This window comes from Pongo abelii, chromosome 5 (assembly GCF_028885655.2).
Source record: "Pongo abelii isolate AG06213 chromosome 5, NHGRI_mPonAbe1-v2.0_pri, whole genome shotgun sequence".
Lineage (NCBI taxonomy): Eukaryota > Metazoa > Chordata > Mammalia > Primates > Hominidae > Pongo > Pongo abelii.
This window is the reverse complement of record NC_071990.2, coordinates 15,535,685-15,562,880: the sequence shown is the minus strand read 5'-3', so window position 1 is coordinate 15,562,880 and position 27,196 is coordinate 15,535,685. Positions and strand designations below refer to the sequence as shown.

At 38.3% G+C, this 27,196-nt stretch overlaps 1 protein-coding gene across 1 annotated transcript in view; it reads left to right on the top strand.

The window, feature by feature from the left end:
* The window catches only part of DTNBP1 (dystrobrevin binding protein 1), a 145,163-nt gene that overhangs the window by 38,961 nt on the left and 79,006 nt on the right, over window positions 1-27,196 (top strand). The window contains exon 6 of the mRNA XM_024249070.3: window positions 8,483-8,615. Coding sequence (XP_024104838.1) covers window positions 8,483-8,615 — 133 coding nt within the window. The remainder of the gene's footprint in view (window positions 1-8,482; window positions 8,616-27,196) is intronic.

The following is a 27,196-nucleotide window of genomic DNA, read 5'->3' as shown; positions in this document are numbered from 1 at the left end:
CCTCTCTAGCCTTTGCGAATTCACAAAACCGTTATTCTGTGACACGAAGGTTTGGATGGATGTTAGGCAGTTTAGCTTGTGCTGCAAAACAATTTAGAATGCAAAACCACAAGATTCAATGTGGTGATATTAGCATTCTGTACATTGAAAGTGTGTAAGCATACAATGGAATATTTTTATCCAGATTCTATACACTTTCTTATTCTGTGAAAAACCACAGTGCTTTTTAATCATAAAACTGGAAAAATATGTTTGAAAAGTATATACTGAAATATCTTGAACTTCCACTAGAGGGTAGTGTAATCCTATTCCTTTATTGAAGTTCAAAATGTTAAAAGCTTTGTCTTTGAATTTTCTCTATTTCTTAGTTTATTTTATATGACCTGTTTTTAAAACACTGTTCCCTTCATCTAGAGCAGAAGATTCTGGGTTTTGTTTTTGTTTTAAAATTTTAATTTTTTTAAGAGACAGAGTCTCACTCTGTTGTCCAGGCTGTAGCATGGTGATGTGATCATAGCTCACTGCAGCCTCAGACTATTCTTGGACTCAAGCGATCTTCCTGCCTCAACCTCCCAAAGCTCTGGCATTACAGGATTGAGCCACTGTACCCAGCCAGAAGATGCTGTTAATTCTTAGGTAACAATTCTTAGATATAAGAGAATAGCAGCCGTATACTGAGTTTGTGTTTTTCTTTTGGTTTGACCTAGCCTGATACAGTATTATTTTGCTTTTTTCTGTACAGAATTTTAGAGGGCATCTAACAGAGAGATTATCATAGCTCTGTCAGTGTTTCATGAACTAGATTATCAGATGTCCAGGTTCCTTTCTGAGGCTAGACCCTTCAAGAGGCACATTAATTCTCTTAGACACCTTTTAGGCTACTACATAGATCTGATTTGTTCCATAATGGCTTTTGCAAGTTAATGTACTTCTTAAAGTTTCCTTATTCATACCATCATTACTTTATTACCTTAGTACATAAAAGTGTAACGTAAGCATTTGAACAGTCTTGTGGTCTTTCAGTACCTGGCCTCTGTGACCTATGGCTTTGCTGCCAAGGAGAGTTCTTTGTTCCATGAGGCTAATTATTTTGTTAGAAAAGAACTCAATAAGTGGGAAATAATTTTAGTATGCTGCTTCATTCTTTATATATCAGTGGTTACACTACAGATGATATGTATTTGAAACAAATGGCACAAAGAAAAATTCCAAACAGAATTGCTTTTCCTCTGGGACGGCCTTCTTGCAAAGATTTGTGAAGCTCTTTTTTGCACAGCTGTCAGGTATTCCCAAATGGCTTTTCACAATAAAATTCTACCTATCTCTTCCACTGATCACTAAATGAGACATATGCTGTTGTTATAGCGAGCAAAATGGTGAGGCTTGAGCTTCTTGTAAAGGTATATTTGCGTCCATGGAGGCCTGCTAGTATTTTATGTATATGCATCCTAAGTTGGTTACCAAATGTACTCATATATGCAACTTGTTTTGCAACAGGAAATGAGCAGGCTGTGACAGGGAAATTAAATTTCTACTAACTTAAATTCAACATAAAATATTCGGAATACACATTATGTATGTACTTGTCATTATTATATGAAGAGCTTTTTTAAGTTTTTAATATAAGAAGGGATGAACCTTTATTTTTTTTCAATGCAGTTCTTTTATATTTTATTACTGATTTCAAGTCTGCTAAGTGTTAAAATGGAAAATTTTCATCACTTCTTCTGTTTTAAGTCACTGATAATGTGACCTGGTTTAATATACTAAAAGTATCATCATGTTGTTTAATGTTTTCTAAGTTCCCTGCTCATGTTTATTCTTTTACAAAATTTGGCATAATCTCTTAATATTTAAACTAGATGACCATGAATAGTTTTGCCTTCTCGGTTATTTTACATGTTAGAGTAATAAAATCATTCTATCACCAGAAATTATTCTTTATTGAATTCAACAGACAGGTTATTAGGGGATAGCAAAGAAGCAAAAATACAGTCTGCACCTTTAAGGCCCTTACTGATTCCTGAGAGATGTGAGAGTACACAACTGGTTGGATGATATCAGTCAGAATGTGAGTCCTGTGTGAGGCTGCAAGGTCTGGGGAAGCACAGAAGAGGAAGGGAGCCCTGTGGGAAGAGGCCGGGCTGCCACTAGTCTAAGCCTGAAAAGACAGGCCGGGGTTAGGGACAGGCAGAGGCGAGGAGGAGGAGGCACCAACGCTCAGGACTCATCTTGTTTTGCTGTAATGTAGAATATGTGAAGGAAAGAAGGGAAGTAAACTCAGTTTGTGGCCAGAGAGCAGTAGCTCTCTGAATGATAAGGAGTTTAACTTGAAAGGGCTCGGGAGCCTGTGAAGCTTTTTAAAGGGGAGACCATAAATATGAATTTGGTGTTAGCAGTAAAATGACCACTGACTATTTCAAGCATTTTTAGTCTAAATTTGTCATTCAGCACAAGAACATGATGCCGTCCTATTCAGAAGTATGTACAGTTTGTTTCTCATTAGGAATTCCAGGTTGATAAACCACTCACATGTTTTCATCTGGTCCCCACGTTATTAACAAAAGAGTGACTAGGGCAGCAAGTACAATTTGTACCTAGAACAGAATTTCTGTCTGTGAGAAATTAATTGGCCTGCCTAGAGATCAACCTCATTTAAGTTCCTGGCCTCATTAGCTCTGTAGTCAACCAACAGAGCTAGAATCTAAATGGAAATTGCCATCTGTCCAGATAAAGATTAAAAAGGTAAAAACATACACATTTTCCAGCATAGAATAATTGTTGGCTCCATTACATAGTTTCTTTTCAGAAAAATCATTTGAAATTTAATTCCTTTTACCTGTAGGAGATCTTGAGTCAAAAGAATGTAGCCTGGAAAATAACTTATAGGTGTGTAAGTTTGTAAGGTAAAAATGAAAATGTTGTTGACATTTTGATCTATTAGATCCATAGATCTTGTTTACATCATGATCATTACTGGTCAATGAAGTTATTAGTTTTCAATAACTTTTATTAAATATAAAACTTAGCTAATCTAAAAATTTTCTCTATTTTTTATATTCGAACATTAATTATTTACTAACTGTCAAGTATTAAGTTTAGGTACTTTGGCTCATTTAATCCTTTTAACAGCTTTGCAAGATATGTGTTGTTAGCTCTCTCTTCACAGACGAGGTATCACATTGCATCTCATCTGGCAGGAGCAGAGCTGGGTTTTTAAGCTTGTGCTTCAAAGCCTAGCTCTTAACCAGTCCCCCATATGCTAAGCATACGTGCACGATACTGAATGCATCAAGTAGCTTAGAGTTAAATGGAGTCTATATTAAATTTAACTATTCTAGTTTTTATCACTAATCAAAATGAAACAGCCTTTTAAATAATCCTATTAGCTATGGTAGTCTTTTATACATTTTTAAGACCATGTCAGACTAGTTATAACGAATGAGCTGAATATTGCTTCTTTAGTACTAGGAGTACTAGTACCCAAGCTGAATCTCCTAGTCAGTTTTTCATTTAATAAAACATAAAACAATTTAGGCTGGGTGGGGTGGCTCACACCTGTAATTCCAGCACTTTGGGAGGCCAATGCAGAAAGATCGCTCAAGCCCAGGAGTTCAAGACCAGCCAGGTCATAGTGAGGCCTCGTCTCTACAAAAATATATATATATAAATGGCAGTACATCATTTTGCCTGATTCCCCCATGTAAACTCCTTATGTACCATTTATGACATTCTTAAAAATCTTAAATATAGTTATTGGCTAAAATTTAGATTTTACAAATTGTTTCACTTAAGCGTTCCATAATTACATATAGTAGCTGTTTGATGTGATCCCTGAAGCTAGATTCAAAACCACCATGAACTGCATTATTATTAGCCTTTTCCAGATTTACCAGTGGTTTACAGTGATATATTAATATGATAAAAGCCAGTACCTAAAATGTCTGAAGAAAACTGCTAAACTGCTTGTCATCAAATTTTCACTTTTGAATAAAATTTTATTCCCCCCTACCAAATTCATGTTTTTAAGCCTTACACCCTAGCAGAGAGGAGAGGGAGTTTTTATAAGCACAAATATTTAGTAGAGTTAAAATTTAGGATATTAGAAAGTGTCAAAAAAAAAAAAAAAGGAATAAGACCTACTATTTGATAGCACAGTAGGGTAACTATTGCCAATAATAACTTAATTGTATATTTTAAAATAACTTAAAGAATGTAATTGGATTGTTTTTAACTCAAAGGATAAATGCTTGAGAGGAGGATAAAAAGAGAAAATGTCAACACTTCTGGATTATCTAATAGCTGCTTGGATCAAACAAAGATTAATTAAAAATAAAATCTTCCTTAATAAAAATTCATACTTTATTGATTTTTTTTTACTTAATATTATTTTCAGTTCCAAGATCTCATTCAGGAGACCACATTAAATTTAGTCATCTTGTCTTCTTAGGCTCCTCCTGGCTCTGACAGTTTCTCAAACATTTTTTGTTTTTGATGACCATGACAATTTTTTGAGACATGGTGATCAGATATTTTGTAGACTGTCCCTCAGTTGCAAATTGAGTACTTTGTAATATTTTGGATATCAGTCCTTTATTAGGTATGTTCTGCAATGATTTTCTCCCAGTTTCTGCCTTGTCTTTTCTTTTAAAAAATTTTTAAGTATTTATGTATATTTTTTGCTTTTATTATTATTTTTAATTGACACATAATTGTGTATATTTATAGGGCACACTGTGATTTTTGATACATGTACACAGTGTGTAATAAATCAAGGTAGTCAGCATATCCATCGCAAACATCATTTTTTTTGTTTTGGGAACATTCAAAATCCACTCTTTTGCTATTTGAACATATACAGTAAATTGTTATACTCTCCCTACAGTGCTATAGAATACTAGAACTTATTCTTCCTATCTAGCTGTAATTTTGTATCTATTAACCAACCTTTGGCCACTGCCCATCTCCCCAGCAGCCTCTAGTAAGCACTGTTCTACCGTCTACTTCCCTGGGATCAACGTTTTTAGCTTCCACATGTAGGTGAAAACATACAGTATTTATCTTTCTGTGCCTGGCTTATTTCACTTAACATAATGTCCTGAAGGCTCATCCATGTTGCTGCGAATGATAGTATTTAAATCTTTTTTACAGCTGAATAGTATTCCATCATTTATATATAACACATTTTCTTTATCCATTCATCATCTACTGATGGATGCTTAGGTTGAATTCATATCTTGGCTATTGTGTATAGAGCTGCAATGAACATGGGAGTGCAGATAACGCTTCAACATACTGATTTCCTTTCCCTTGGCTATATTCCCGATAGTAGTGGGACTGCTGGTCATATGGTAGTTCTACTTTTGAATTTTTAAGGAACTTCCATACTGGTTTCCATAATGGCTATACTAATTTAAATTCCCACCAACAGCATATGAGAACTCCTGTTTCTCCATGTCCTTGCCAGAATTTGTTATTTTTGGTCTTTTCGCTAATAGCTATTCTTTTTTTTTGGTTTTGGGGGTAAGGGGGTACATGTGCTTGTTTGTTGTGTGGCTGTATTGCGTATTGGAGGAGATTGGGCTTGTAGTGTACCCAATACCCAAACAGTGGACGTTGTACCCAATACGTAGTTTTTCAATCTTTGTCCCTTCCCACCCTTCCCCCGTTTTTGGAGTCCCTAGTGCCTGTTATTTCCATGTGGCAATAGCTATTCTAACTAGGGTGAGATGATATCTCATTGTGGTTTTGATTTGTATTTCCCTTATAATTAGTGATGTTGAACATTTTTCCATATACCTGTTGGCCATTCATGTACCTTCTTTTGAGAGATGACTATTCAGTTCATTTGCCCATTTTTTAATAGGATTTTTTTTAATTTTTATTTTTTGCTGTTGCATTGTTTGGGTTCCTTGTATAAGAATTTCTTGGGAATTTTAATTAGTAGGGCCATTATGAAAAATAGTATGGAGGTTCCTCTGAAACAGAACAAAACGAAAATAGAACTCCATATGGCCAGCAGTCCCACTACTAGGGATATATTCAAAGGAAAGGATATTAATCCCTTGTGGGATGAATAGTTTGCAGGTATTTTCTCCCATTTTGCTGGTTGTCTTTTCAGTCTTGATGTTTTTTTTTTTCCAGGCAGAAGCTTTTTAGTTTGATACAATCTAGTTTGTCTATTTTTGCTTTTGTCACTTGTGCCTTGTGGTCTTCTCCATAAAATTTTTGTCCAAACCAATGTTCTGAAATGTTTCCCATGTTTTCTTCTAGTAGTTTCATGGTTTCAGCTCTTACATTTAAGTCTTTAATCCATTATGAGTTGATTTTTGTATAGGGTGAAAGTTAGTGGTCTAGTTTCATTCTTCTGCATATGGATATTCACTTATCCCAGCATCGTTTATTGATGAGACCATGTATTTCCCAATGAAAAGCACCCAGTGTTCTTGGTGCCTTTGTCAAAAACTGGTTGGCTATAAATATGTGGATTTATTTGTGGATTTTCTGGGTTCTCTGTTCTGTTCCAGCATGTCTGTTTTTATGCTAGCATCATGCTGTTTTGGTTACTATAGCTTTTTGTAGTGTATTTTGAAGTCAGACAATCTGATGCTTCCAGCTTTGTTATTTTTGCTCAGGATTGCTCTGGCTATTCAGGGTCTTGTGTGATTCCATATGAGTTTTAGAATTTTTTTTTTTTTCTATTTCTGTGAGGAATGTCATTGGTGTTTTGATAGGGATTGCATTTAATCTGTAATTTAAGTGCTGAGATTACAGGTGTGAGCCACCACACCTGGCTCTTTCCTTCCCTTGGTTAAATTTATTCTTAAGTATTGTAATTTTTTGTAACTATTGTAAATGGGACTGCTTTCTTGATTTCTTCCCTCCTGCAATTTCATTGTTGGTGTATAGAAATGTTACTGATTTTTGTATGTTGATTTTGTATCCTGCAACTTTACTGAATTTATTTATCAAGTTCTGAAAGTTTTTTTGGTGGCGCTTTTAGAGTTTTCTATACATAAGATCATGTCATCTGCAAACAGGGGCATTTTGACTTCTTCCTTTCCTATTCGGATGTCTTCATTTCTTTCTTGTGCCTAATTGCTCTGTCTAGGACTTCCAAAAAACAGGCAAAAATTTGCATCACAATAAGCCTATAATTGTAAGTTGAAATTTGAGGAGTTTGCCTCAAACCTAAATGCTATGAAAGCTAGTTTAGAAAGTCATATAAAAAGCTAGTACATAAATGAAGGAATTATATGGTAGCCGTTTAAGTGAACCCAAGACTGGAAGGCCGCACAGCCAACTTGTTCTTCACTGCTCCCTTCCCCACTGGATCACTGTTACTTCCCGACTTGGGAGTCATTTCTTGCTGAGCTTTCCCTCATCTGTGTTAGATGCCACTCCTTTGAGTTCCTGTGGCACCTCATGCCTTACTCTGTCATGCTCTGTTGCCATTGAAATATGCCTCCCCTCTCCTGTAAGCTCCTTGAGTTCCAGGACTGTCTTTTTCATCTTTGTATCCCAGTGACTAGCACAGTGATTGGCATATGTCAGTGAATAATAGATAACTAGTTATGAGGCTCTGAGTTCTCAAATCTTTGACCTCGAAAGCTTTTCTTTCGTGTAAGAAAACAACTAATCCTTGCCCCTACAATCTCAGTTTACTTAGCATCCTGTCAATTGGAAATTAGTGTAATGTTAGAGGGATTCAGTTTGGGTTCCTGACTGCCCTTCACTGGCTGTGTGGCCCTTCACTAGCTTGCTCGAGCAAGGCACTGTATTTGTTTTTCTAGGCTTTAGTCTTGAATCTTTTCAGTGAAAGGTTTGCGTGGATGATCTTCATGTTCCAATAAAGCTGCAAGGCTCTGTGGCCTAGCAGCAGAGTGGAGTAGTGAAAGACTAGTCACCTGACAGGCAGAGCGAAGTCTGTTCCTCACCCATCCACCGAGTAGCCTGGTAACCCATGCTTACCAAGTATTTGTGCATATCTACTGTGTCTTGAAGATTTGTGTATGTGATGTGCCAGAGGCAAAACAAATGCTAACGTAATTTAGAAACACAGATATTAAGTTAGTTAAGTATAGGTATAATTAGGTTAAGTTAGGTATAATTTGTGTTAATTATATTTTACCATATTCTTCTTATGTGAAAATTGGTTATTCAAATGTGGTATATGGGATCATTAAGATATAGGATTATGTTAATCAAGATAATGTTTCTCCATTTCTTTGTCTTCCTGGTTAATAAGTATTTAGGGAAGTTGTTTGTTGAAAATGCTTGAAATGTAGTCAAAAAGGATAATTTGAATTATGTTTTAATGTTGGCCAGTATATTTTATTTTGCTTCAAGAAAGTTTCATAAAAAATATTAGAAATGCAAAACAATCTTAACAATGTAAACTTTTACATTTTTGATACTTTTTGTATTCATCATGATCGAGGATTCTGACTTTTGAGGTCTGTTTATTTTTATATACTTTCAGCTCATTTAGAGGCGAGTTTTGAGGAGGTAGAGAACAACCTGCTGCATCTGGAAGACTTATGTGGGCAGTGTGAATTAGAAAGATGCAAACATATGCAGTCCCAGCAACTGGAGAATTACAAGAAAAATAAGAGGTGAGTTTGAAAAGTTTGCCACAGTATTCATTTCAGTCTCAAAGTTCTCCATATTACTTTACATGCTACTCTTTAGAAGTCCCGGCTGATAAAAGACAAAGGTTTCAACATAAAACTGATAAATAAGCTTTCCAAAACTTTTTTTAAAAACCACTGTCTGTTGCCATCTTTTGGAGATGATTTATAAAAAACTCAGGAGAAGGTAAAACATGAATCCCAAATATAAAGATGAAGGAGTGGAACACAGGACAAAGTTTTCCAGCAAAATAGGAGCCCTGAGCTAGTTTCCTCCAAGAGACAAATGACTGGGTTGCTCTTTTCTTTTCTTGCTCTTCTCCTCCATTACTAGAGCAGAAGGGAAGGAACATGAGCTCAGGCTGTGGAAAGGGGCTGGAGGGCTTCGAATCTCAGCTTGGTCACACACTACCTTTGGGACCTTAGGCAAATTATTTTATCTCTCTTGGCCTCAATGTTACTGATTTATGATGGGGATAATGATGTACCCCTATCATAGAGTTGTTATAAGGATTAAATGAATTAATTGTTACCTAATTCAGTTAGTGCTTTGTAAATATTAGTTATAATAATGGCTATTATCACTAGGCCAACCTGAACTGGAGATGGAAAAGGAGTCTAAGGGTAACAGCCTGCTAGACTAGCTCTGGCATCCCAAGTCCTGCAGTGGCCATCTCAGAGATGGAAGGTACAGGGTTGGTATTTCTGAAGTTTGTGGGGAATCAGTCTCAGAGAACATGAGACAGACTGTCATCTGTGCTGGGCACCTCTGGAACTGAAGCTGGAGGTGGGCTTTGCTAGTTGGGAGGAAGCAGAAGTCATGGGATTGGGTCTGGCTGTGGCCCAAGAGCAGATTTGGTGGAGAGAGAGATGGATAGCTTGGGTAGAGTACACTCTTGGTGTTAGGAGTGTTGATAAGTGGAGTTGTTCTCGATCTAGGATGTGACAATAGCAGGAGTGGGTTGCTATCATGGACAGGAGAAGCTGGTCACTAATATACCACCACCTCCCTACCCCCAAGGAAGCTAATACATAGGTGAAGTGGATTATTGTATTGATGTTAAAGTCTTCTAGAATGAGGCCAAGGAATGAGGCAGAAATGAATAGAAATGAGTATTTTAGAACACAAGTTCTCAATCAGGGTCATGTATCCTTAGAGATGGGCACTAAATGTTAATGAGCCGTAAGAGTCACCTGGGGAGAGTATTTAAAATGGGGATTCCTGGGCTCCATCCTTGGGGAGTCCATTCTAAAGTTAATTCTAGTGGAGAAAGTTGAAATGACTCCTTATTCCGCAAGCCTCTAGAATGGTTTAAATTTAGAATGGTTTGAAACAGGCATTCTAGGTAATTCTGATATGGGTGGCCTATGGACCATACTTTGAGAGACTGCCGGGCAGGGATGGGAAATGGGCTGTGTGCAGGCTGTAAATGGAAGAGCTTCAGAAGAGCTCCAGGGAGGCCATGGATCAAATTGTTCACAAAAGGTTGTATGTGTGTGAATTTTCCAGAGGTGCTTTCTGTACATTTCATTTGTCCCACAAAGATTGTAGGAGGGCATTTGGCAGCATTAAGAATGGAGTCCTTGGCCAGGCGCAGTGGCTCACGCCTGTAATCCCAGCACTTTGGGAGGCCAAGGCAGGCAGATCATGTGGTCAGGAGATCGATACTGTGCTGGCTAACACGGTGAAACCCTGTCTCTACTAAAAATACAAAAAATTAACCAGGTGTGGTGGCAGGCGCCTGTAATCCCAGCTACTTGGGAGGCTGAGGCAGGAGAATGGCATGAACCCGGGAGGCACAGCTTGCAGTGAGCCGAGATCGCGCCACTGCACTCCATCCTGGGTGACAGAGCAAGACTCTGTCTCAAAAAAAAAAGAATGGAGTCCTTGTCATAGAAGGGACTTTTTTTTTTTTTTTTTTTTTTGAGGTGGAGTTTCACTGTTGTTGCTCAGGCTGGAGTGCAATGACATGATCTCGGCTCACTGCAACCTTTGCCTCCTGGGTTAAAGCGTTTCTTCTGTCCCCTGAGTAGCTGGGATTACAGGCTCACACCACCACGACCAGCTAATTTTTTTTATTTTTAGTAGAGATGGAGTTTCACCATGTTGGCCAGGCTGGTCTCAAACCCCTAACCTCTGATGATCCACTCTCCTCAGCCTCCCAAAGTGCTGGGATTACAGGCGTCAGCCACCGCACCTGGCCTAGAGAAGGGACTTTTGAATGAGTGGGTGAGCCTTGTGACCCAGGGCATTTCCAGACTGATATGTGGGTGTGGGAAAAGAGGAACTTCCCTTAAGAGGAAGATAGCAAAGGTAGAAATGGTCAGGCTAGTCTTCATTGTTAAATGAAAAGTTAGAGACATTCTGTTGTAAAGAAGTTAGGCATGGAAATATGTTTATAATACAACAAGAGTTTCAAGGAACATGGTAGGAAGGCTTAGAATTTTGAGAGGAAATTTTTGCAGGAGGTTGGACAGCTTGGGTACAGGTCATGTGACCCTAGAAGGTGGTTTTCTCTTGTGTGAAATGGGGATAATAATAGTACAGTACATTATAGGGTTTTAGGGAATCAGTAAAGTGCTTGGAATAGTGCTTGGCACCAACTAAGTGCTCTGTCAGTGGCTGTCAGTTCTGACTAACTTGTATTATTACTTGTGCAGCTATAAAGAGATGGGTATTCTATATTTTTAAATAGCCTATTGCTTTTTAGCTACATAATACAAAAATTATATGAATATTGTGATTTTTTCTATCAAGATATGTTGAAATTTGATTGTTGGAAACATATGATAGCAATACCTCAAAGATATTGTGGATTCTATTCCAGTCCACTGCATTCTGCAGTAAAGCTAGTTACATGATTTTTTTCCTTTCCTAGTGCATATAAAAATTATGTTTATACTGTATGTAGTCTATTAAATGTGCACTAGCATTATGTCTTAAAACACAATGTACATACCTTAATTAAAAATACTTTATTGCTGATGATCATCAGCCTTCAGTGAGTTGTAATCTTTTTGATGGTGGAGAGTCTTGCCTCTATGGTAATGGCTACTGACTTATCAGGTGGTGGTTGCTGAAGGTTAAGATGGCTGTGGCAATATCTTAATTAAAATAAGATAACAATGAAGTTTGCTGCATCGATTGATTCTTTCTTCCCGGAAGGATTTCTCTGCAGCATGCGTTACTGTTTGACAGCATTTCACCCATAGTAGAATTACTTAAAAAATTGGAGTCAATCCTCTCAAACATTGCTACTGCTTTATCAACTCAGTTTACGTAACATTCTGTGTCCTTTCTTGTCATTTCAAAAATGTTCACAGCTCTTCACCAGAAGTAGGTTTCTTCTCAAGGAACTACTTCCTTTGCTCATCCATAGGAAGTAACTCCTCATCTGTTTAAGTTGGATCATGAGATTGCAGTAATTCAATTGTATCTTCAGGCTTCACGTCTAATTCTAGTTCTCTTGCTATTTCTACCACATCTGTAGTTATTTCCTTCACAGAAATCTTGAACCTCTCAGAGTCATCCATGAGGGTTGGAATCCACTTCTTCAAAATTCTTGCTAATGTTTGATATTTTGACCTCCTCCCATTGATTATGAACATTCTTAATGGCATCTGGAATGGTTAACCCTTTCCAGAGGTTTTCAGTTGACCTAGATCCGTTGAAGGAATCATTACCTATGGCAGCTCTAGCCTTACAAAATGTATTTTTTAAATAATAAGACTTGAAAGTTGAAATGACTCCTTATTCCATTGGCTGCAGAATCAATGTTGTGTTCACAACAATGAAACAACGTTGATCTCCTTGTTCATCTCCATGAGAGCTCTTGGGTGACCAGGTGCATTGTCAATGAGCAATATTATTTGGAAAGGATTTTTTTTTTTTTTTCCTGAGCAGTAGGTCTGAACAGTAGGCTTAAAGTATTCAGTAAACTATGCCACAAACAGATGTGCTTTCACCCAGGCTTTGTTGTTACATTTATACAGCACAGGCAGAGTAAATTTAGCATAATTCTATGGATTTTCAGGATGCCTCCGAAGATTTTCAGAATAGTAAATGAGGCATTGGCTTCAGCTTAAAAGTCACCGGTTGTATTAGTCCCTAACAAGAGAATCAGACCGTCCTTTGAAGGTTTGAAGCCAGGCGTGGACTTCCTCTCTCTAGCTATGAAAGTCCTAGGTGTCATCTTCTTCCAATAAAAGTCTATTTTGTCTGTTGACAATCTGCTGTTTAGCGTAGCCACCTTCATCAGTTATCGTAACTAGATCTTCTGGATAAGCTGCTGCAGCTTTTACATCAGCACTTGCTGCTTCACCTTGCACTTTGCTGTTATGGAGATGACTTCTTACCTTAAATTCCATGAACCAACCTCTGCTAGCATCAAACTTTTCTTTTCCAGCTTTCTCACCTGTTTTAGCTTTCATAGAACTGAAGAGAGTTGGAACCTTGCTCTGGATTAGGTTTTAACTTAAGGAAGGGAATGTTGTGGCTGGTTTAATCTTCTGTCCAGACCACTCAGACTTTCTCCATATAAGCAATATGGTGGGTTTGTTTTCTTATCGTTCAGGTGTTCACTGGAGTAGTATTTTTAATTTCCTTTCAGAGCTTTCCTTGGCATTCACAGCCTAGCTAACCATTTTGTGCAAAAGGCCTAGCTTTCGGCCTGTCTTGGCTTTCGACATGCCTTCCTCACTAAGCTTGATTATTTCTAGCTTTTGATTTCAAGTGAGAGATGTAAGACTGTTTCTTTCACTTGAATAATTAGAGGCCATTGTAGGGTTATTATTAATAATTGGCCTAATTTCAATATTATTGGGTCTCAGGAAATAGGGGGGTCCAAGGAGAGGGAGAGAAATTGGAGAATGGCTGGTCAGTGGAGCAGTCAGAACACATACAACATTTATGGGGCTTGTGGCACCCCAAAACAATGACAACAGTATGTGCTGGTGTGTACCACAGAATTCTAGAAGGGCTCAGGAATTGAAAGCACCAGGATCTTGAAAGATAAGGTGTGTTGGTGTGTTGAAAGCACATATGTGAAGTAAGATCCCTTGATCCTCCGCATAGCCAGGTGATCACCCTATCCCTAGCTCATCAGGCAATGTGGAATTTCACCTGAGGGGCTCCAGACTTAACTCTAACACATTCGAGGACAGGTAGATGTACAAATGTATTGAAAACAGAGGAACTAAGTGAAAGCCTGTGTAGTAAACAATAAGACTGTTTAGGCCCTTTTCCCCAGTAGGTCCCAGAACTCTGGCAGCCAAACTCACATCCCCTGTGCAGAAGAATGGAGCATTCATCTACAAAACTGCACCTGAGCAGCCCACAAGAAAAGGCCTGCAGATATGGATATTTAGGTTGTATGTACGTGGTGAAACAGCTAGGTCTGCTCTTACCACCCTCTGATGCTGAGCCCACACTCTGCATAACTTCGAATCAACTTTTGGTGCCTCACTCAAATACGAATGGACAGCTGAGGAATCATATTCAATTAAGAAAGCTTCCAAAATGAAAAGAACTGAAATACATAGACTGTAAGCTAGTAAACAATATTGTTTAAAACCTGCAGAAGAATGAGAGACTGAGGAGCAGAAGAAAACTTAAAAACGAGGCTGGGCGTGGTGGCTCACGCCTGTACTGCCAGCACTTTGGGAGGCCATGGTGGGTGGATCACGAGGTCAGGAGATAGAGACCAGCCTAGCTAACATGGTGAAAACCTGTCTCTACTAAAAATATAAAAAAAAGCTAGCTGGGCATGGCAGGGTGCGCCTGTAATCCCAGCTACTCAGGAGGCTGAGGTGGGAGAGTTGCTTGAACCTGGGAGGCGGAGGTTGCAGTGAGCCGAGATTGCGCCACTGCACTCCAGCCTGGGAGACAGAGCGAGACTGTCTCAGGAAAAAAAAAAAAAAAGAAAAATTGTAATTAGTAGCTTCAGATATATGAGAACATCTTGTAAGAGCCCATTTTGTATTTATGAGACAAGAAAAGATGCTGTAGAAAAGGAACAAGAGAGAGCTTTTAGAAGCACATGCACCCTATAACTTAAAGTATAAAAAAAAAAGAAAGAAGGTAGCAAAAGTAGAAAATTTCAAGTGAAGCATTGGAAGATCGTGTTAAACCTCTAAGAGAACAAAAAGTCTGAGGAAAAACTAAGAATGTTAAGATAATTCATAAGTCCCATGTTTGAGTACTAGGAGTTTCAGAAATAAAGGAGTGAGAAGGAGAAGAGACAAATTTATTAAGGAAATAACATAAGGAAATTGTCCAGAATTGAAGGATATGAATGTTTGAGTTTAAAAGAGCCCATGAAGTGCCCGACAAAATGAGTGGAGAAAGATCTGTTGTCAAATACATATTTTTGTAAATTTCACTACACTAGGAATAAAGATCATAAAAGCCTTCAGAAAGGTTTTATATTAAGGATCAGAAATCAAAAGGAACTTCAACTTTTCAGCAACAATGCTGAAAGTAGAAAATGTTTACTAAGAATATTTACTGGGCAAAATTTTCATCAAGCATGAGGAAATAAAATCATTTCCAGGCAGCCAAGGACTCCAGTGTGGTGGATGTGAACACTTTGTCAGGAAGCTCCTGGAGGATGTGCTCCACACATAAGGGAGTAACCCAGGAGGAGGAAGAGCCTGCACAGAGCAGAGATGAGTCACTCCAGGAGGATTCATTCTGTTCAGAAGAGACACCAAGGGAATTTCCAGGGAGGTGGTGAGAAGCTTCAGCAAGCCTAGAGAGCATTTCGTATTGGGACAGGAAGGCCTTCTGGAGAATTCTAAGTAGTGTTTCCAAGGGGGAAAAAATGAAGCTAATGCATTGTCTGATCGGCGTGGCAATATTGAGAGGAGCTTTATGACTCCTTTATTTATTTATTTATAACTTGAATTATTAAACTCTGGTGGAGGGTTTAATGAGGAATTAGAGATAAGTGTGTGTGTGTGTGTTTTTTTTTTTTAAACCAAGCAGACAACAACAAGGTAGATATTAACACTGAGTGGAAACAGTTTTAAAAAAACAGAAATAATATGCTACATGGCTCAGTCACAAACAGTATTTATGTGATATTGGAATAATTAAAAGCAGAATTGTGATAAAACTTGCTGGGGAGACGGGGGAGCAAAAGCATATTTGTGTTGAGGGGAAGCAGAGGTGTAAAATAGCTAATCCTCATCTTCTCCAGCAGGAAATCAAGAAGTAATATTTAAAATAGAAAAAAGAATAAATATTAGTATTTGCATATTATTTAGAAATAACAGAGGTAAATGCCAGGAAAAATAACTGAAAGAATTGAACATGGCTGCTTGTGAAAAACAGGGCAGAAAGGTGGAGAGAGCTGGGGCAGGGACTACTTGACTTCATTATAAATACATCTCCTGGGTGCTGTTTGACTTCAGGAATGGATATGTACTATCAACATACAAAAATTGAATTAAACATTTTTTAATTCATTCCCTATAACATTCCCTGAATTCTTCTGCATGGAATACTAGACTGAAAAGGTTGCCATTGATAAAACATTATGTGATCAGATAAGCTCCAGAAACACTTTGCATTTGCCCATGGAGCTTTGCAGTGTGCACCAGCATGCTAAAGGTTCTGAGAATTCCTGTAGTAGAGAAATGTTTTGCTGGGCACGGTGGCTCACGCCTATAATCCCAGGACTTTGGGAGGCTGAGGCGGGCAGATCATGTGAGGTCAGGAGTTCGAGACCAGCCTGGCCAACATGGTGAAACCCCATCTCTACTAAAAATATAAAAATTAGCTGGGCATGGTATTGCGTGCCTATAATCCCAGCTACTTGGGAGGCTGAGGCAGAAGAATCCCTTGAACTCCAGAGGTGGAGGTTGCAGTGAGCCAAGATCGTGCCACTGCACTCCAATCTAGGCAACAGAGTGAGACTCCGTCTCAAAAAAACAAAGAAATATTTTGGCCGGGCACAGTGGCTCATGCCTGTAATCCCAGCCGAAAGCGGCAGATCACTTGAAGTCAGGAGTTTGAGACCAGCCGGGCCAACATGGTGAAGCCCTGTCTCTACTAAAAATACAAAAATTAGCTGGATGTGGTGGCGGATGCCTGTAATCCCAGACACTCAAGAGGCTAAGGCAGGAGAATTGCTTGAACCCAGGACCGGGAGGTTGCAGTGAGCTGAGCTCACACCACTGCACTCCAGCCTGGGTTACAGAGTGAGACTGTCTCAAAAAAAAAAAAAAAAAAAAAAAAATTTTTGACTCAGCATTTCACAACTTACTTGCTCACAGAATCAATTTGCATGTAACACATATTAACATTCTGTGACTTAGTATTCTACATAACACCATTTGAGAAATTTTCAAATACTGCCAGTGAAAAACTTAATTTTCTGGTTCATAAGAGATGAGTCGTTTAAAAATAAACCTTCTTCCTTTTTAACAAGATGCCATGCAAACTACACTAATGACTTTTCTTACTCTGAAGAAAACGATAATATGTGATAGAAAAAGTTGGATATGTGATATGCTTATGTGCATGCATTTTTTAACAATGTTTGCACACCCTGTAGCTTTCCCAAAAATCTGGGCCAGAACACTGGATGAAGGTGGGGAGAGTGGGAGATGAAAGATAATTTTTCACACTCCTCCAGTGCTAATAGTCTCTGCAATAGGCTCCTATGGCTTTTCTCATTCAGCTCCCACCAGAGCCTGTAGTGTGGGCAGGGCAGCAATTTTTGGAGTTGAGAAGGAGACTGAGTTGCATTAAGTCATCAGACTATTTAGGGGCCAGCATCAGAACCAGAGTCTTCAGTCCAAGGCTCCCAGCGCACCACCACACCAACACAAATGTGTCTTCTTTTTTGACGTTAAGTTGGAACAAACTGATTGAGTCCCAGATGTTTATACCAGTGCATCTGTAGTTTCAAATGGATATATGATATTTTGTCATTCATTTGACGGACATTCCCAGCAGAGAGAATACATTCCTGCCCCTACAAAAACAGGAGTATGACCCATTTTAAAATAAATAAACGCAAAATAAAATAAACGTGACAGTGGCTTCCTAGTCAGGTGATTCTCCCAGTGGTTAGGGAAATATACAGCCTAGGGATGGTTCTGATAGCTCTTACCTACCCTTGAGAAACATTTGAATAGATGGTTTAATCCACTTCATTTGTGCAGTAAAGAAGGACATCTCTCTTTAGCTAGTTATCTGAGAAAAGTGCCATCTAAGACACTTGTGTGGTTGTACGGGGAAAATACCCATAAATTGCTTTTCTAAATATTTTTCTGCATGTAAAATGATATTACTGTTACCAGTACCTTTGTAGACAGGAATGGACATTGCCTTGATAAACAACAAAACATTGTATAGTGGCTAGAATATGGCTATAGGCAAAGACAGTACTCAAACCAGTAGCTAAGTTGTCAGATATTTCAGAAGATGAGTGCACAGCCATACGAGTCTAATTCATGGACCCCTGGCAGAAGCTTTTGTAACCAATAGGAAATATATTTTTCGTAAAGAAAGAAGAGCTAATATTTAGTATAGGAGCCAAAATAAAGAACTTAAAACCATTTACATGGATTTGTCTAACTAGCAATTAGAAAAGTGGGCTTGAGATTTGAGGGTCAGTTTATATTCTTAGGGGTGTGGAGGAAGACAGATGATAAAGGTATAAAGAAAAAAAAGAATAATTTCACACAATAATATAAACCTCGAAGGAAATAAAATGGAGTAATGGTATACTGGTAAGGCAGGGGAGGACTGCTTCAGCTAGGGTGAGCAGGACAGGCCCTTCTGAGAAGATATGTGAGAAGAGGTTTGAATAAGATGGCAGTCATATGAGGATTTAGGACTGTACAGCTCCAAACAGAAGGAACAGTGGGAACAAAGACCCCGAGTCATGAACAGTAGGTACGTTTAGAGATAGAGCTAAATGGAAGTATAGAATCTTAACCTTCTAGATTTTTAATCTTTCCAGTGCCACCATAATCCTTAGAGTGCTTATTGAAATTCTGTCACAATAATTAGTTATACTTGAAATCATGCATAAGTGTGTAATTTTATTAAAATATTTCTTATTTCCAAGTTTCTAGATCCCTTATGCATTCCCCTTCAGTACTTATGCTTTCCCCTTCAGTACACAGCATACTATCAGAATTTCTCCAAAAATAGTAGCATCTTGAAGAACAGTGATTTTAGCAATTCTTGTTAATTATAAGTGACTCATAATTTTAACATAGTCTTCTGTTGGACTCGAAACCTGCTTAGGGGCATACTGACTCCAGAAACATTTTTCACTGATTTATCCAAACTTTGAAATTTGCTTGTTGCCTAGAACCCACCTCCTAGAAGTGGTGGTCGCTGCTGCCTCTGATGAGATTTAGTGTTTATGCATATTTTAAGGGTCCTGATTCTTTTTGCTTTATGTTTATATATCTACTATAGTTAATGCCAAGGGACTCTGCCCTTCTTTTTGTTTGTGTTTTTTTGTTTTGTTTTTTGGTAACATGTGGACTATGGACTATATTTAGAAAATCTTTAGAACAAAGTATAACAGATATATTTAAGAGATTATGGCATATCTGTAGTGGCGTTTGACCAGTGTGTGTTCTAGAGACTAACTTGCCAAACTCCTGAGCTTCAAGAAATGACTGTTCAAGCTCACCTGCCAAGAGACTGGCAAGTTGGGGAGAAGGGGAGGTGTGGCAGGAGTGTGGCCCTCAGGCCTGGCTTTGCGGAGCTGAGAATGGGAGAGAAGTAACCAACAGCATTCTCCAGGGTAAAGATGGCTCTGGAACCAAAAGAGAAGATCCAGAGCACCTTCTCTGAAGGAGCCAAGCAGCAGGGCAGTAACTAGCTTCCGCAGTTCTGCAGAGGAGGTCTGTTTGGATGCTGAATGAAAAGGGGAGCAGGAGAACTTTTCCTCAGGCAATGACTACGAAAAGGGAGCAGACTTCTGCATTCACCAGGATGGAGTAACAGGGACCAGATTTATTCTCCCACTTGATACAATGAAAAACCAGGTGAAATAAATGAGAGAATGTTTTTAACACACTGGATTTTGGACAAAGAAGAGATGTGATGGTACCCAATAGATAGGAAACAAGTGAGGTGAGCCCTGTGATTGCCTCTGCATCCTGCCTAGGGAGAGTTTCCAGGGTGCAGTGCAGGGAAGTGGACCCAGGCAGAGCCTGGCAGACTCAGAGTTGAAGAGCTAAATCTGGGGAGATCAAGGCAGCTGGAGTTTACAGGACACAGTCCCAGAGAGGAGAGAGTTGCTGAGAGGGTCTCCATGAATATTCACCTGATAATACAGGTGAGGAAACTATCCAAGGCAGGAGGGAAAAAAATATCCAAGAGGGTGAGCTAACAGTGCCTGGCACTCACACAGTGCCTCTTCCCAATAGTCAGACTGGGAAAACTCATAATTACTGAGGTGTTGGGAAGTGGACTCAGTGAATTCTTGCCTCAGGAGGACGTGTAATTGGCTCTTATCTGAATACTGCTGAAGACGTGCTTAGCAAATCATAAAGCAAGCATCAGAAGGATCAAGCTGTTTCCAAGTAAATTAACTGTATAACAAACAAAGCTCAAGAGTATTTATAGGAATATAAAAATACCTAGCACCAAACAAGATAAATCACAATGTCTGGTATCTAATCAAAGATTACTAGGAAAACATATGGAGGAAGATAACCAGTCAATCAAAGCCATTCAAAACTGACACAGATATTAGAATTAGAAGACAAGGACAGTAAAAATTGTTATTGTAACTGTATTCTGTTCAAAAAGTGGAGACATGGAAAATATAAAAAAGGCTGAAACTTGTGTCTCTTTTCTCTATTTTCTCCTTTTACTCCCCCCCTCGCTATTAGATGCTAGATTTTAGATGGTTCCCAGGTGGTTAATTGAAAGTAAATTGACATTTTTATTTTATTGTATTTATTATAATGTAATCACATTTACTAGGCCAATGACCTCTTGAAAACAGACTGAGAGCTGTGAATTTGTTGGCTTCATAAATGTGTAATCACACCTTACATTTTCTTTTAAAATTAAACCTAAGCTTATGAGTTGGCAAGGAATTGAACTTAACAAAATTTTTGCTCTAAAGTGTCTGTTAGAGAATAAATCTTGGCAGTTTCAGACTTTATGTGTAGTCACGAGAACAGATGTAGCTAGAATATTTAACAGTTTATTAGATCCTTGGGTTGACAGTAAATATAGTTTAGGACTGATATTTAAGTTCATAAAGCTTTATTTTGAACAATGAGTATCTGTTTGCCATTTTTAAATAATAAATGTTTCTCTAACTGGTTTACAAAATTCTTTTCGTTATCTCTGTCCTCCAGTTATGCAAATGACATGCTGGGGTTCATAAAGCTTTTTGTTTTTAAGAGGCATGAAAACCTAAAGTATATCTTTGAGGTGGAGAGGAGCGGAGACTAAAGATATAGCAATCTTGAGAAAAGTATTTTGAAATTAAGCAAAGCAAAATTATTATTATCCTGGGTTGAAAAATAGGTAATCCTTTTTTCCAAAGTTAGGTTGATTATAGTTTGTACATTATAATTTAGAGTCTGTAATAACTTTCAGTGTTTTAGAATTCACTTATTACATTTGGAATAATATTTTACATTTTATATGACCCATAGTTGTGTTGGAGTTTATGTTCCATCAGTTACTGTGTTTTTGAAAGATACTCTCAAAAGTATAAAATTTATCAGTTATTTTAGTCTTCAGTTGAATGTGGCTAAAACCATGATATTACCCTATGCTTTTCTCACTTTTCTGGTTTTCTTGACGGATATGAGAGCTGGGACAGGCAGAGGCACACCTGGCAGCCTGCCATACCTGCTCTCACATCGGTGGTGAGGAAGAACCATGGTGAAGTCAGCAACAAGAAAACAGTGCTCCTCCTCTCTGCTGCAGCCCTTCTCTACCCTCTCTGGGCAGTGCTCTAGCATGGCTGTGTTGGCCCTGTTTTTTCTGTGGCTAAGAAGCAGGTCTCTTTTTCTTGCCTGCCTTTTACTATTACTAGTCTTTCATTCTGGCTCAGAAAAAAAATGGCACTGTGATTGTTTCAAAGGAATTGAAACAATTGCTACTGGAGATAGTTTTTTGTTTTGTTTTGTTTTGTTTTCAGACAGGGTTTTGGTATATTGCTCAAGAGGTCCTCCTGCCTCAGCCTCCCAGGTAGCTGGGATTACAGCTGTGAATTATTGTGCCCGGCTAATGCTACTGGAGAGGTTTGATACTGGATTTCAAAGAGAGACATTTTCCCCCAAAGATAGCAACATTTTCCTTTCTCTCTGGAAGTTTCATGTTATGTTCTGTTTAGGACCAATTTTTTTTCTTTTTCTTTTTCTTTTTTTATTTTGAGATGGAATTTTGCTCTTGTTGTCCAGGCTGGAGTGCAATGGTGTGATCTCAGCTCACCACAACCTCTGCCTCCCAGGTCCAAGTGATTCTCCTGCCTCAGCCTCCTGAGTAGCTGGAATTACAGGCATGCGCCACCACGCCTGGCTGATTTTTTTTTTTTTTTTTTTAGTAGAGACGGGGTTTCTCCATCTTGGTCAGGCTGGTCTCGAACCCCCGACCTCAGGTGATCCGTCCGCCTCGGCCTAGGACCAATTCTTATTATAACATATCAGAGAAGTGCATTATTGTCATTTAAAATAGCACGTTACTTTTAAGGCAGAGAAAATAGAAGTTACAGTTCTTAAGGATTAATTCAGGTAGATTTGAGAATTTATTAGTTGATCCCAATATTTTTGCTGTACATGGGTTTTTAAAAGCTAAAAAGTATCCTTTAAAATTCTTAACATTGGACTAGTTTGGGGAAAGTTAAAACACGATTTTACCTCATAATGAACTTTTAAGAATATTTCTTAATTAAAATGAATGGGCAAGGTACGTGGCATACCACAGTTAAAATATTGTCAAAAAAGAAAGATTGCATCAACATTGTATAATATGAAAACATTGTTAGAGAACAAATCCATGATTCACTTGAAGTGTTTAACCTATGTTTTTCTTAGCTTTTTAAGTAACTAAGGTCCTTGACAAATCAATCTTTATTTACCTGACTTGATACTGTCCTCTCTTGACTTCAACACCAGTATCCCAGATGTTCTTCTCTGCCTCAGGTTCATTTTAGTTTTCTTTGTAGATGCTTTAATGCTGGTGTTCACTTGTGCTCTGGTCTTGGTTGTTGCCTCCTCTCATTCTGCAGACCCTCCTTGGGCATGCTCTTCTACGTCCTTGGCTCATCTGCCAGCCATAAGGTGATCATTATCAAACCACTGTATTCAGTGCAGGTCTCTCTTCTTACCTGCAGAACCAGTTGCCACCTACACAGCTCTTCCTGGACTTCTCAACAGCACCATGCCCAAAATTGTCTTCCACAGCAAAACCTGACCTTTATCTGTTCTAATAAGATACCATCACTACAGATTTATCCAGGCCACAAATGTGGGAGTCTTCATAATCTCCTCCTTCCTCTCCTACCATCTGCTCAGTTCTCAGTCCAGCCCAGTATTTCCTGACTCTGTCCTTGCCTTTCTGTCTTCACTGATCCTTTCCGGAGTTCTAGCCCACGTCTTTGTAGCCTGAGTTACACTAATAGCCTCTTAATTAGTCTTCCTGTCTGTAGTCTTGTGTCCCTTCATTTATATTACTGTTAGAGTGTTCATTTTTTCTAAAATGCAGATATTAAGATTTCTCATCGTCAAGATAAAAAATTAAGTGATGATGGTGACTATAGCAATAGCCTTTATTGAACACTTAATACGTACCAGACACTGCTTAAAAACTCCAGATTAACTCATGGAAGTCTCACAATGACCATTTGAGTAGGTGTACTCTCTTTTCTACCAGTAAGAAAAGAGAGACTAGGGGAGATAAAACAACTTGTCAGGAGTTGGAAGTAGCGGTTCTGGGCCAGAACCAATGTTTTCCTGACTTCAAAGTCTCCTCATATCTTTGATAGTAAACTGCCTCCACACAAAGCCATCTGTACTCTGTGCTTGGGTGCCATGGAGTATGGAAAGGACCTTGCTTCTCTGCATGTATGGACTGCTGTGGGTGACTCAATGTAAGGATGGTTTGAGATTTTAGGGCCTGGTGCCGCTTGATCAGGAATATATTTGTATGTGGGATGCATGAGTTTAAAAAAAAAAAAAAATCCACCTTCTACCCTATCAGCTATAAATGGCAATAAGCCTGTAAGGATATACAGTTTCAGGTGGTGGGGCGTGACTGCAGACAGCTAATAAATGACAAGCCATTGATTTGGTGATAATTAATGGTAGGATGGCTCTTTAAGGAATTGGCTAGCCACTAAGAATTTTGAATAAAAAAATCAGTAACACAAAGGTGATATAAATTTTTTAAATAGTTTCGTAATAAAAATTTTTAGCCAATTAGTTGCTGTGGACTAGTCATTAAACACCAGGACACCAGTGAAAATAAAAGTGTTTTTTGCAGGCTTGTTTTTGAAAACCATGACATGTCTTCAGGTCTATGTTGGGGATTTTACCTCATGCATACATCAATGATCCTGGCTTTCAACGTTAGTTTTTATTAGTTTCCTAAAAATAATGTACTTCCCCCGAGCTAGGTAGACCCAGATGTTGCCTGGATGTTTTGGGGTGGCTCTGAGTTTCACATATCTGACTCTGGAATTCTATAGATTTAGTGAACTACTTAAGTAACTTTCTATTAGGGCTAAACTTGACCCTTGAACTGTATTTTGGATGCTGAAGATGATACACATGCAGAGTCAGCTGTGGGTTTTATTCCCAGTTCTGTCACTTACTATCTGTGTGGCCTTCCATCCTCAAGCCCCATTTTCCTCATGTATTAAGTGAGGGTGATAATACCTACAGTTAGGTAATTACAAGTTATAGGAGACAGTATTTGTAAAGTGCCTTGCATAATGTGGGGTATACAGTAGGAACTCAATAAATATCGCTTACCCCTATGTCATCTTTCCTTATCCTGCTTGCTTCAACCTCTCTTTATCCAGGCATGGCTTCTAAATCAAATAGATTTTCATGTAAAATAGGTTTAGGGAAGTGATTCTTGCAAGGTGGGATGGAATGTAATCCATGTATAAGTTAGTGCTGCCAACCTGCCTAGACCTTCATTGTCTTTTTTAGAATCCATTTTTCTTAAATTCCAGGTCTTCTTTGTTACCATATCCTTCAGATCCTTTTCAACTTTAAATTCCAAGATTTTGGAATCTTATCATGTTACTTTCTTGGCTGTATTTGCCCAAAATAGATATATACAATTTATATTAATAGCTTAATAAATAAGGATATAATGCCATTTTTACAGTGAACTGGCTGCTTTTTAAGAAGTTTTATTTTATAGATAATGTTGAGAATGTTTTGCTGGTTTTGTATAAGAATAAATGACAACAGAGACTTTTAAGGTATAGAGAGTCCTGAGAAAATTCATCTCAAGCTGGAAGGAGGCCCCTCCCACCACCCACCCCGAATCCCCCTCAACCCCACCTAGCCTGTAGGGTGGCACCGCAGGACTGTGGACTACCGGGAAACAACAGACCTCTGACTTGGTGGTGATGAATGGTAGATGCTTCTTTCTTGAGAGTGGGCCTGTGAGATCTTTCCCAGGAACAAGTAGTCACAGTAATAGTTTCTGTCCATCAGCCATAACAAAGGGACACTGTTCAGGAATGTTCTATAAAAGAGTATTGCTGATCATGCTTAAAAAAAATTTCCCCTAAACATTTCTACACATGAAGAAAAATGTTAGGGTGCAATTTGCAGTTGGTGTTTGAATGTGGTATTTTTTGTGTTAGCCTTTTATCATGGATTTGTCCTAGGGAGGCAGTTTAGGATTTAGAGTTTGCTTTATCTGTGTTTATGGAGGCATTTATCCAGTAGCTTCTGTCTATTAAGTTTTCATCTTGAGTCTGAGCTAGTTGATTTCTACTCATATATAGATTTAATATACTTCTTGTAACATTCCATAGGCTTATTAATGTGATTCTTTCTTTCATTTTTATTCTCCTTCATAACTCAATCCCTGGAGAGAAAATGATTAAATAATAGCAGTTTCACCCTTTGGAATATTATTAGCTTTTGATCCTGCTGTTATTTTTTGAATGTTTTAGTTTTAGGGTTATGCTAAATTTTGTAAAGGCATTAGCTGAATTGAGTGAATTTTGAAATATGTTAACATTTAAAATGAGACATTTCAATTCTTTTTGTTTGATCTTCTGAAAATACTATTAAACTATGGAAATAAACTCAATTTTTAGAAAATGCAAGCAACAAACAAGTTGTTTCAAATGAGATAATATTTGATCAAACTTTATCAAAAATAAAATATAGTTACAGCAAGGGCCTCTTTGAAGAAGCAGATCTTAGTCATCCTGCAGCCTCAGTACTTGGTAATCATGATTTGCTGAGTGTCTGTTGGGTCCAACTCTGGGCATGCGTGTGATGCAGGATGGAAGAGATGCAGTCTCTGCACTTCAGGAAACCTGTGGTGTAACTGTAGAGACGACACCTGTGTGAACAGAACCACATTACAAGGCAGCACATGAAATGTATAATATTGATAGAGTTTAGTGCTGTAGAATTTTTGATAAAGGAGAGATCACTGATTGGATGTCAGTGAAGTCTTCTTGGAAAAGATGAACTTGAAGGCTGTTTTACACTAATTATTATTATTAGCATTTTTACGCTAATAACACAGTTTGAAGGAGAGTGACTGGAACTTAAAACTCCTGCTTACCCATGCTTTTTCATCTGGTTAACTGAGAGTATGACTTAATGCTTAAGAGTAAAATATCTGCCATGTTCTCGATAAATGTTGCCCATCATCATCAGTTATACTGTCCGTGAAAACTCATCAGCTCAGTCCTTGCTTCTCCAGTAGGCCTTTCCTACCAAACCTAAGTGTATGAGTTGTCCTCTCTTCTTTATTCCTAGAGAATCCTCAGCATGTCATTACCAAAGCACTGTAATCTATGACATTGATTTCTAATTATTGCTTTATTTCTCTGTCCCTTCCACTAAAGTTCCTTGAGGTTATGGAACATGTCTATTCCAAACCTAGCATTATTCCTAATGCTATTCCTAACATTATCATAGTGTCTAAGGCTTAGTAAATTTTTGTTGAATGAATGATCGAACTCAACCAAGATTATATTTAGTATACGAAAATGGATATTTACATAAGGTTGATGGCAGTGGTGATGGAGAGAAGTGAATCAGTTGAGGCTATCTTTTGAGATAGAATTGACAGGATTTATTGATGAATTGGATGGAGAATGAGGGAGATGGATGAGCCAAAACTTGAGGAGCTGGGTAATGCCATTAACTGAGATGAGGTCGACTGGAGAAGAACAGGCTGTCTTGCAAATGTTTGAGTAGCCTACTCCACTTTTGCATAAAGCTATCAAATGGGCAGTTGCATATGAGTCTGGAGCTCAAAGAAGAGATCAAGACAGGAAATGTAATCAGGAAGTTAGTAGCATATGGATGGCATTTAAAGCTAGGGATGAAATTGGCTTATGAGTGAATGTAAGCTG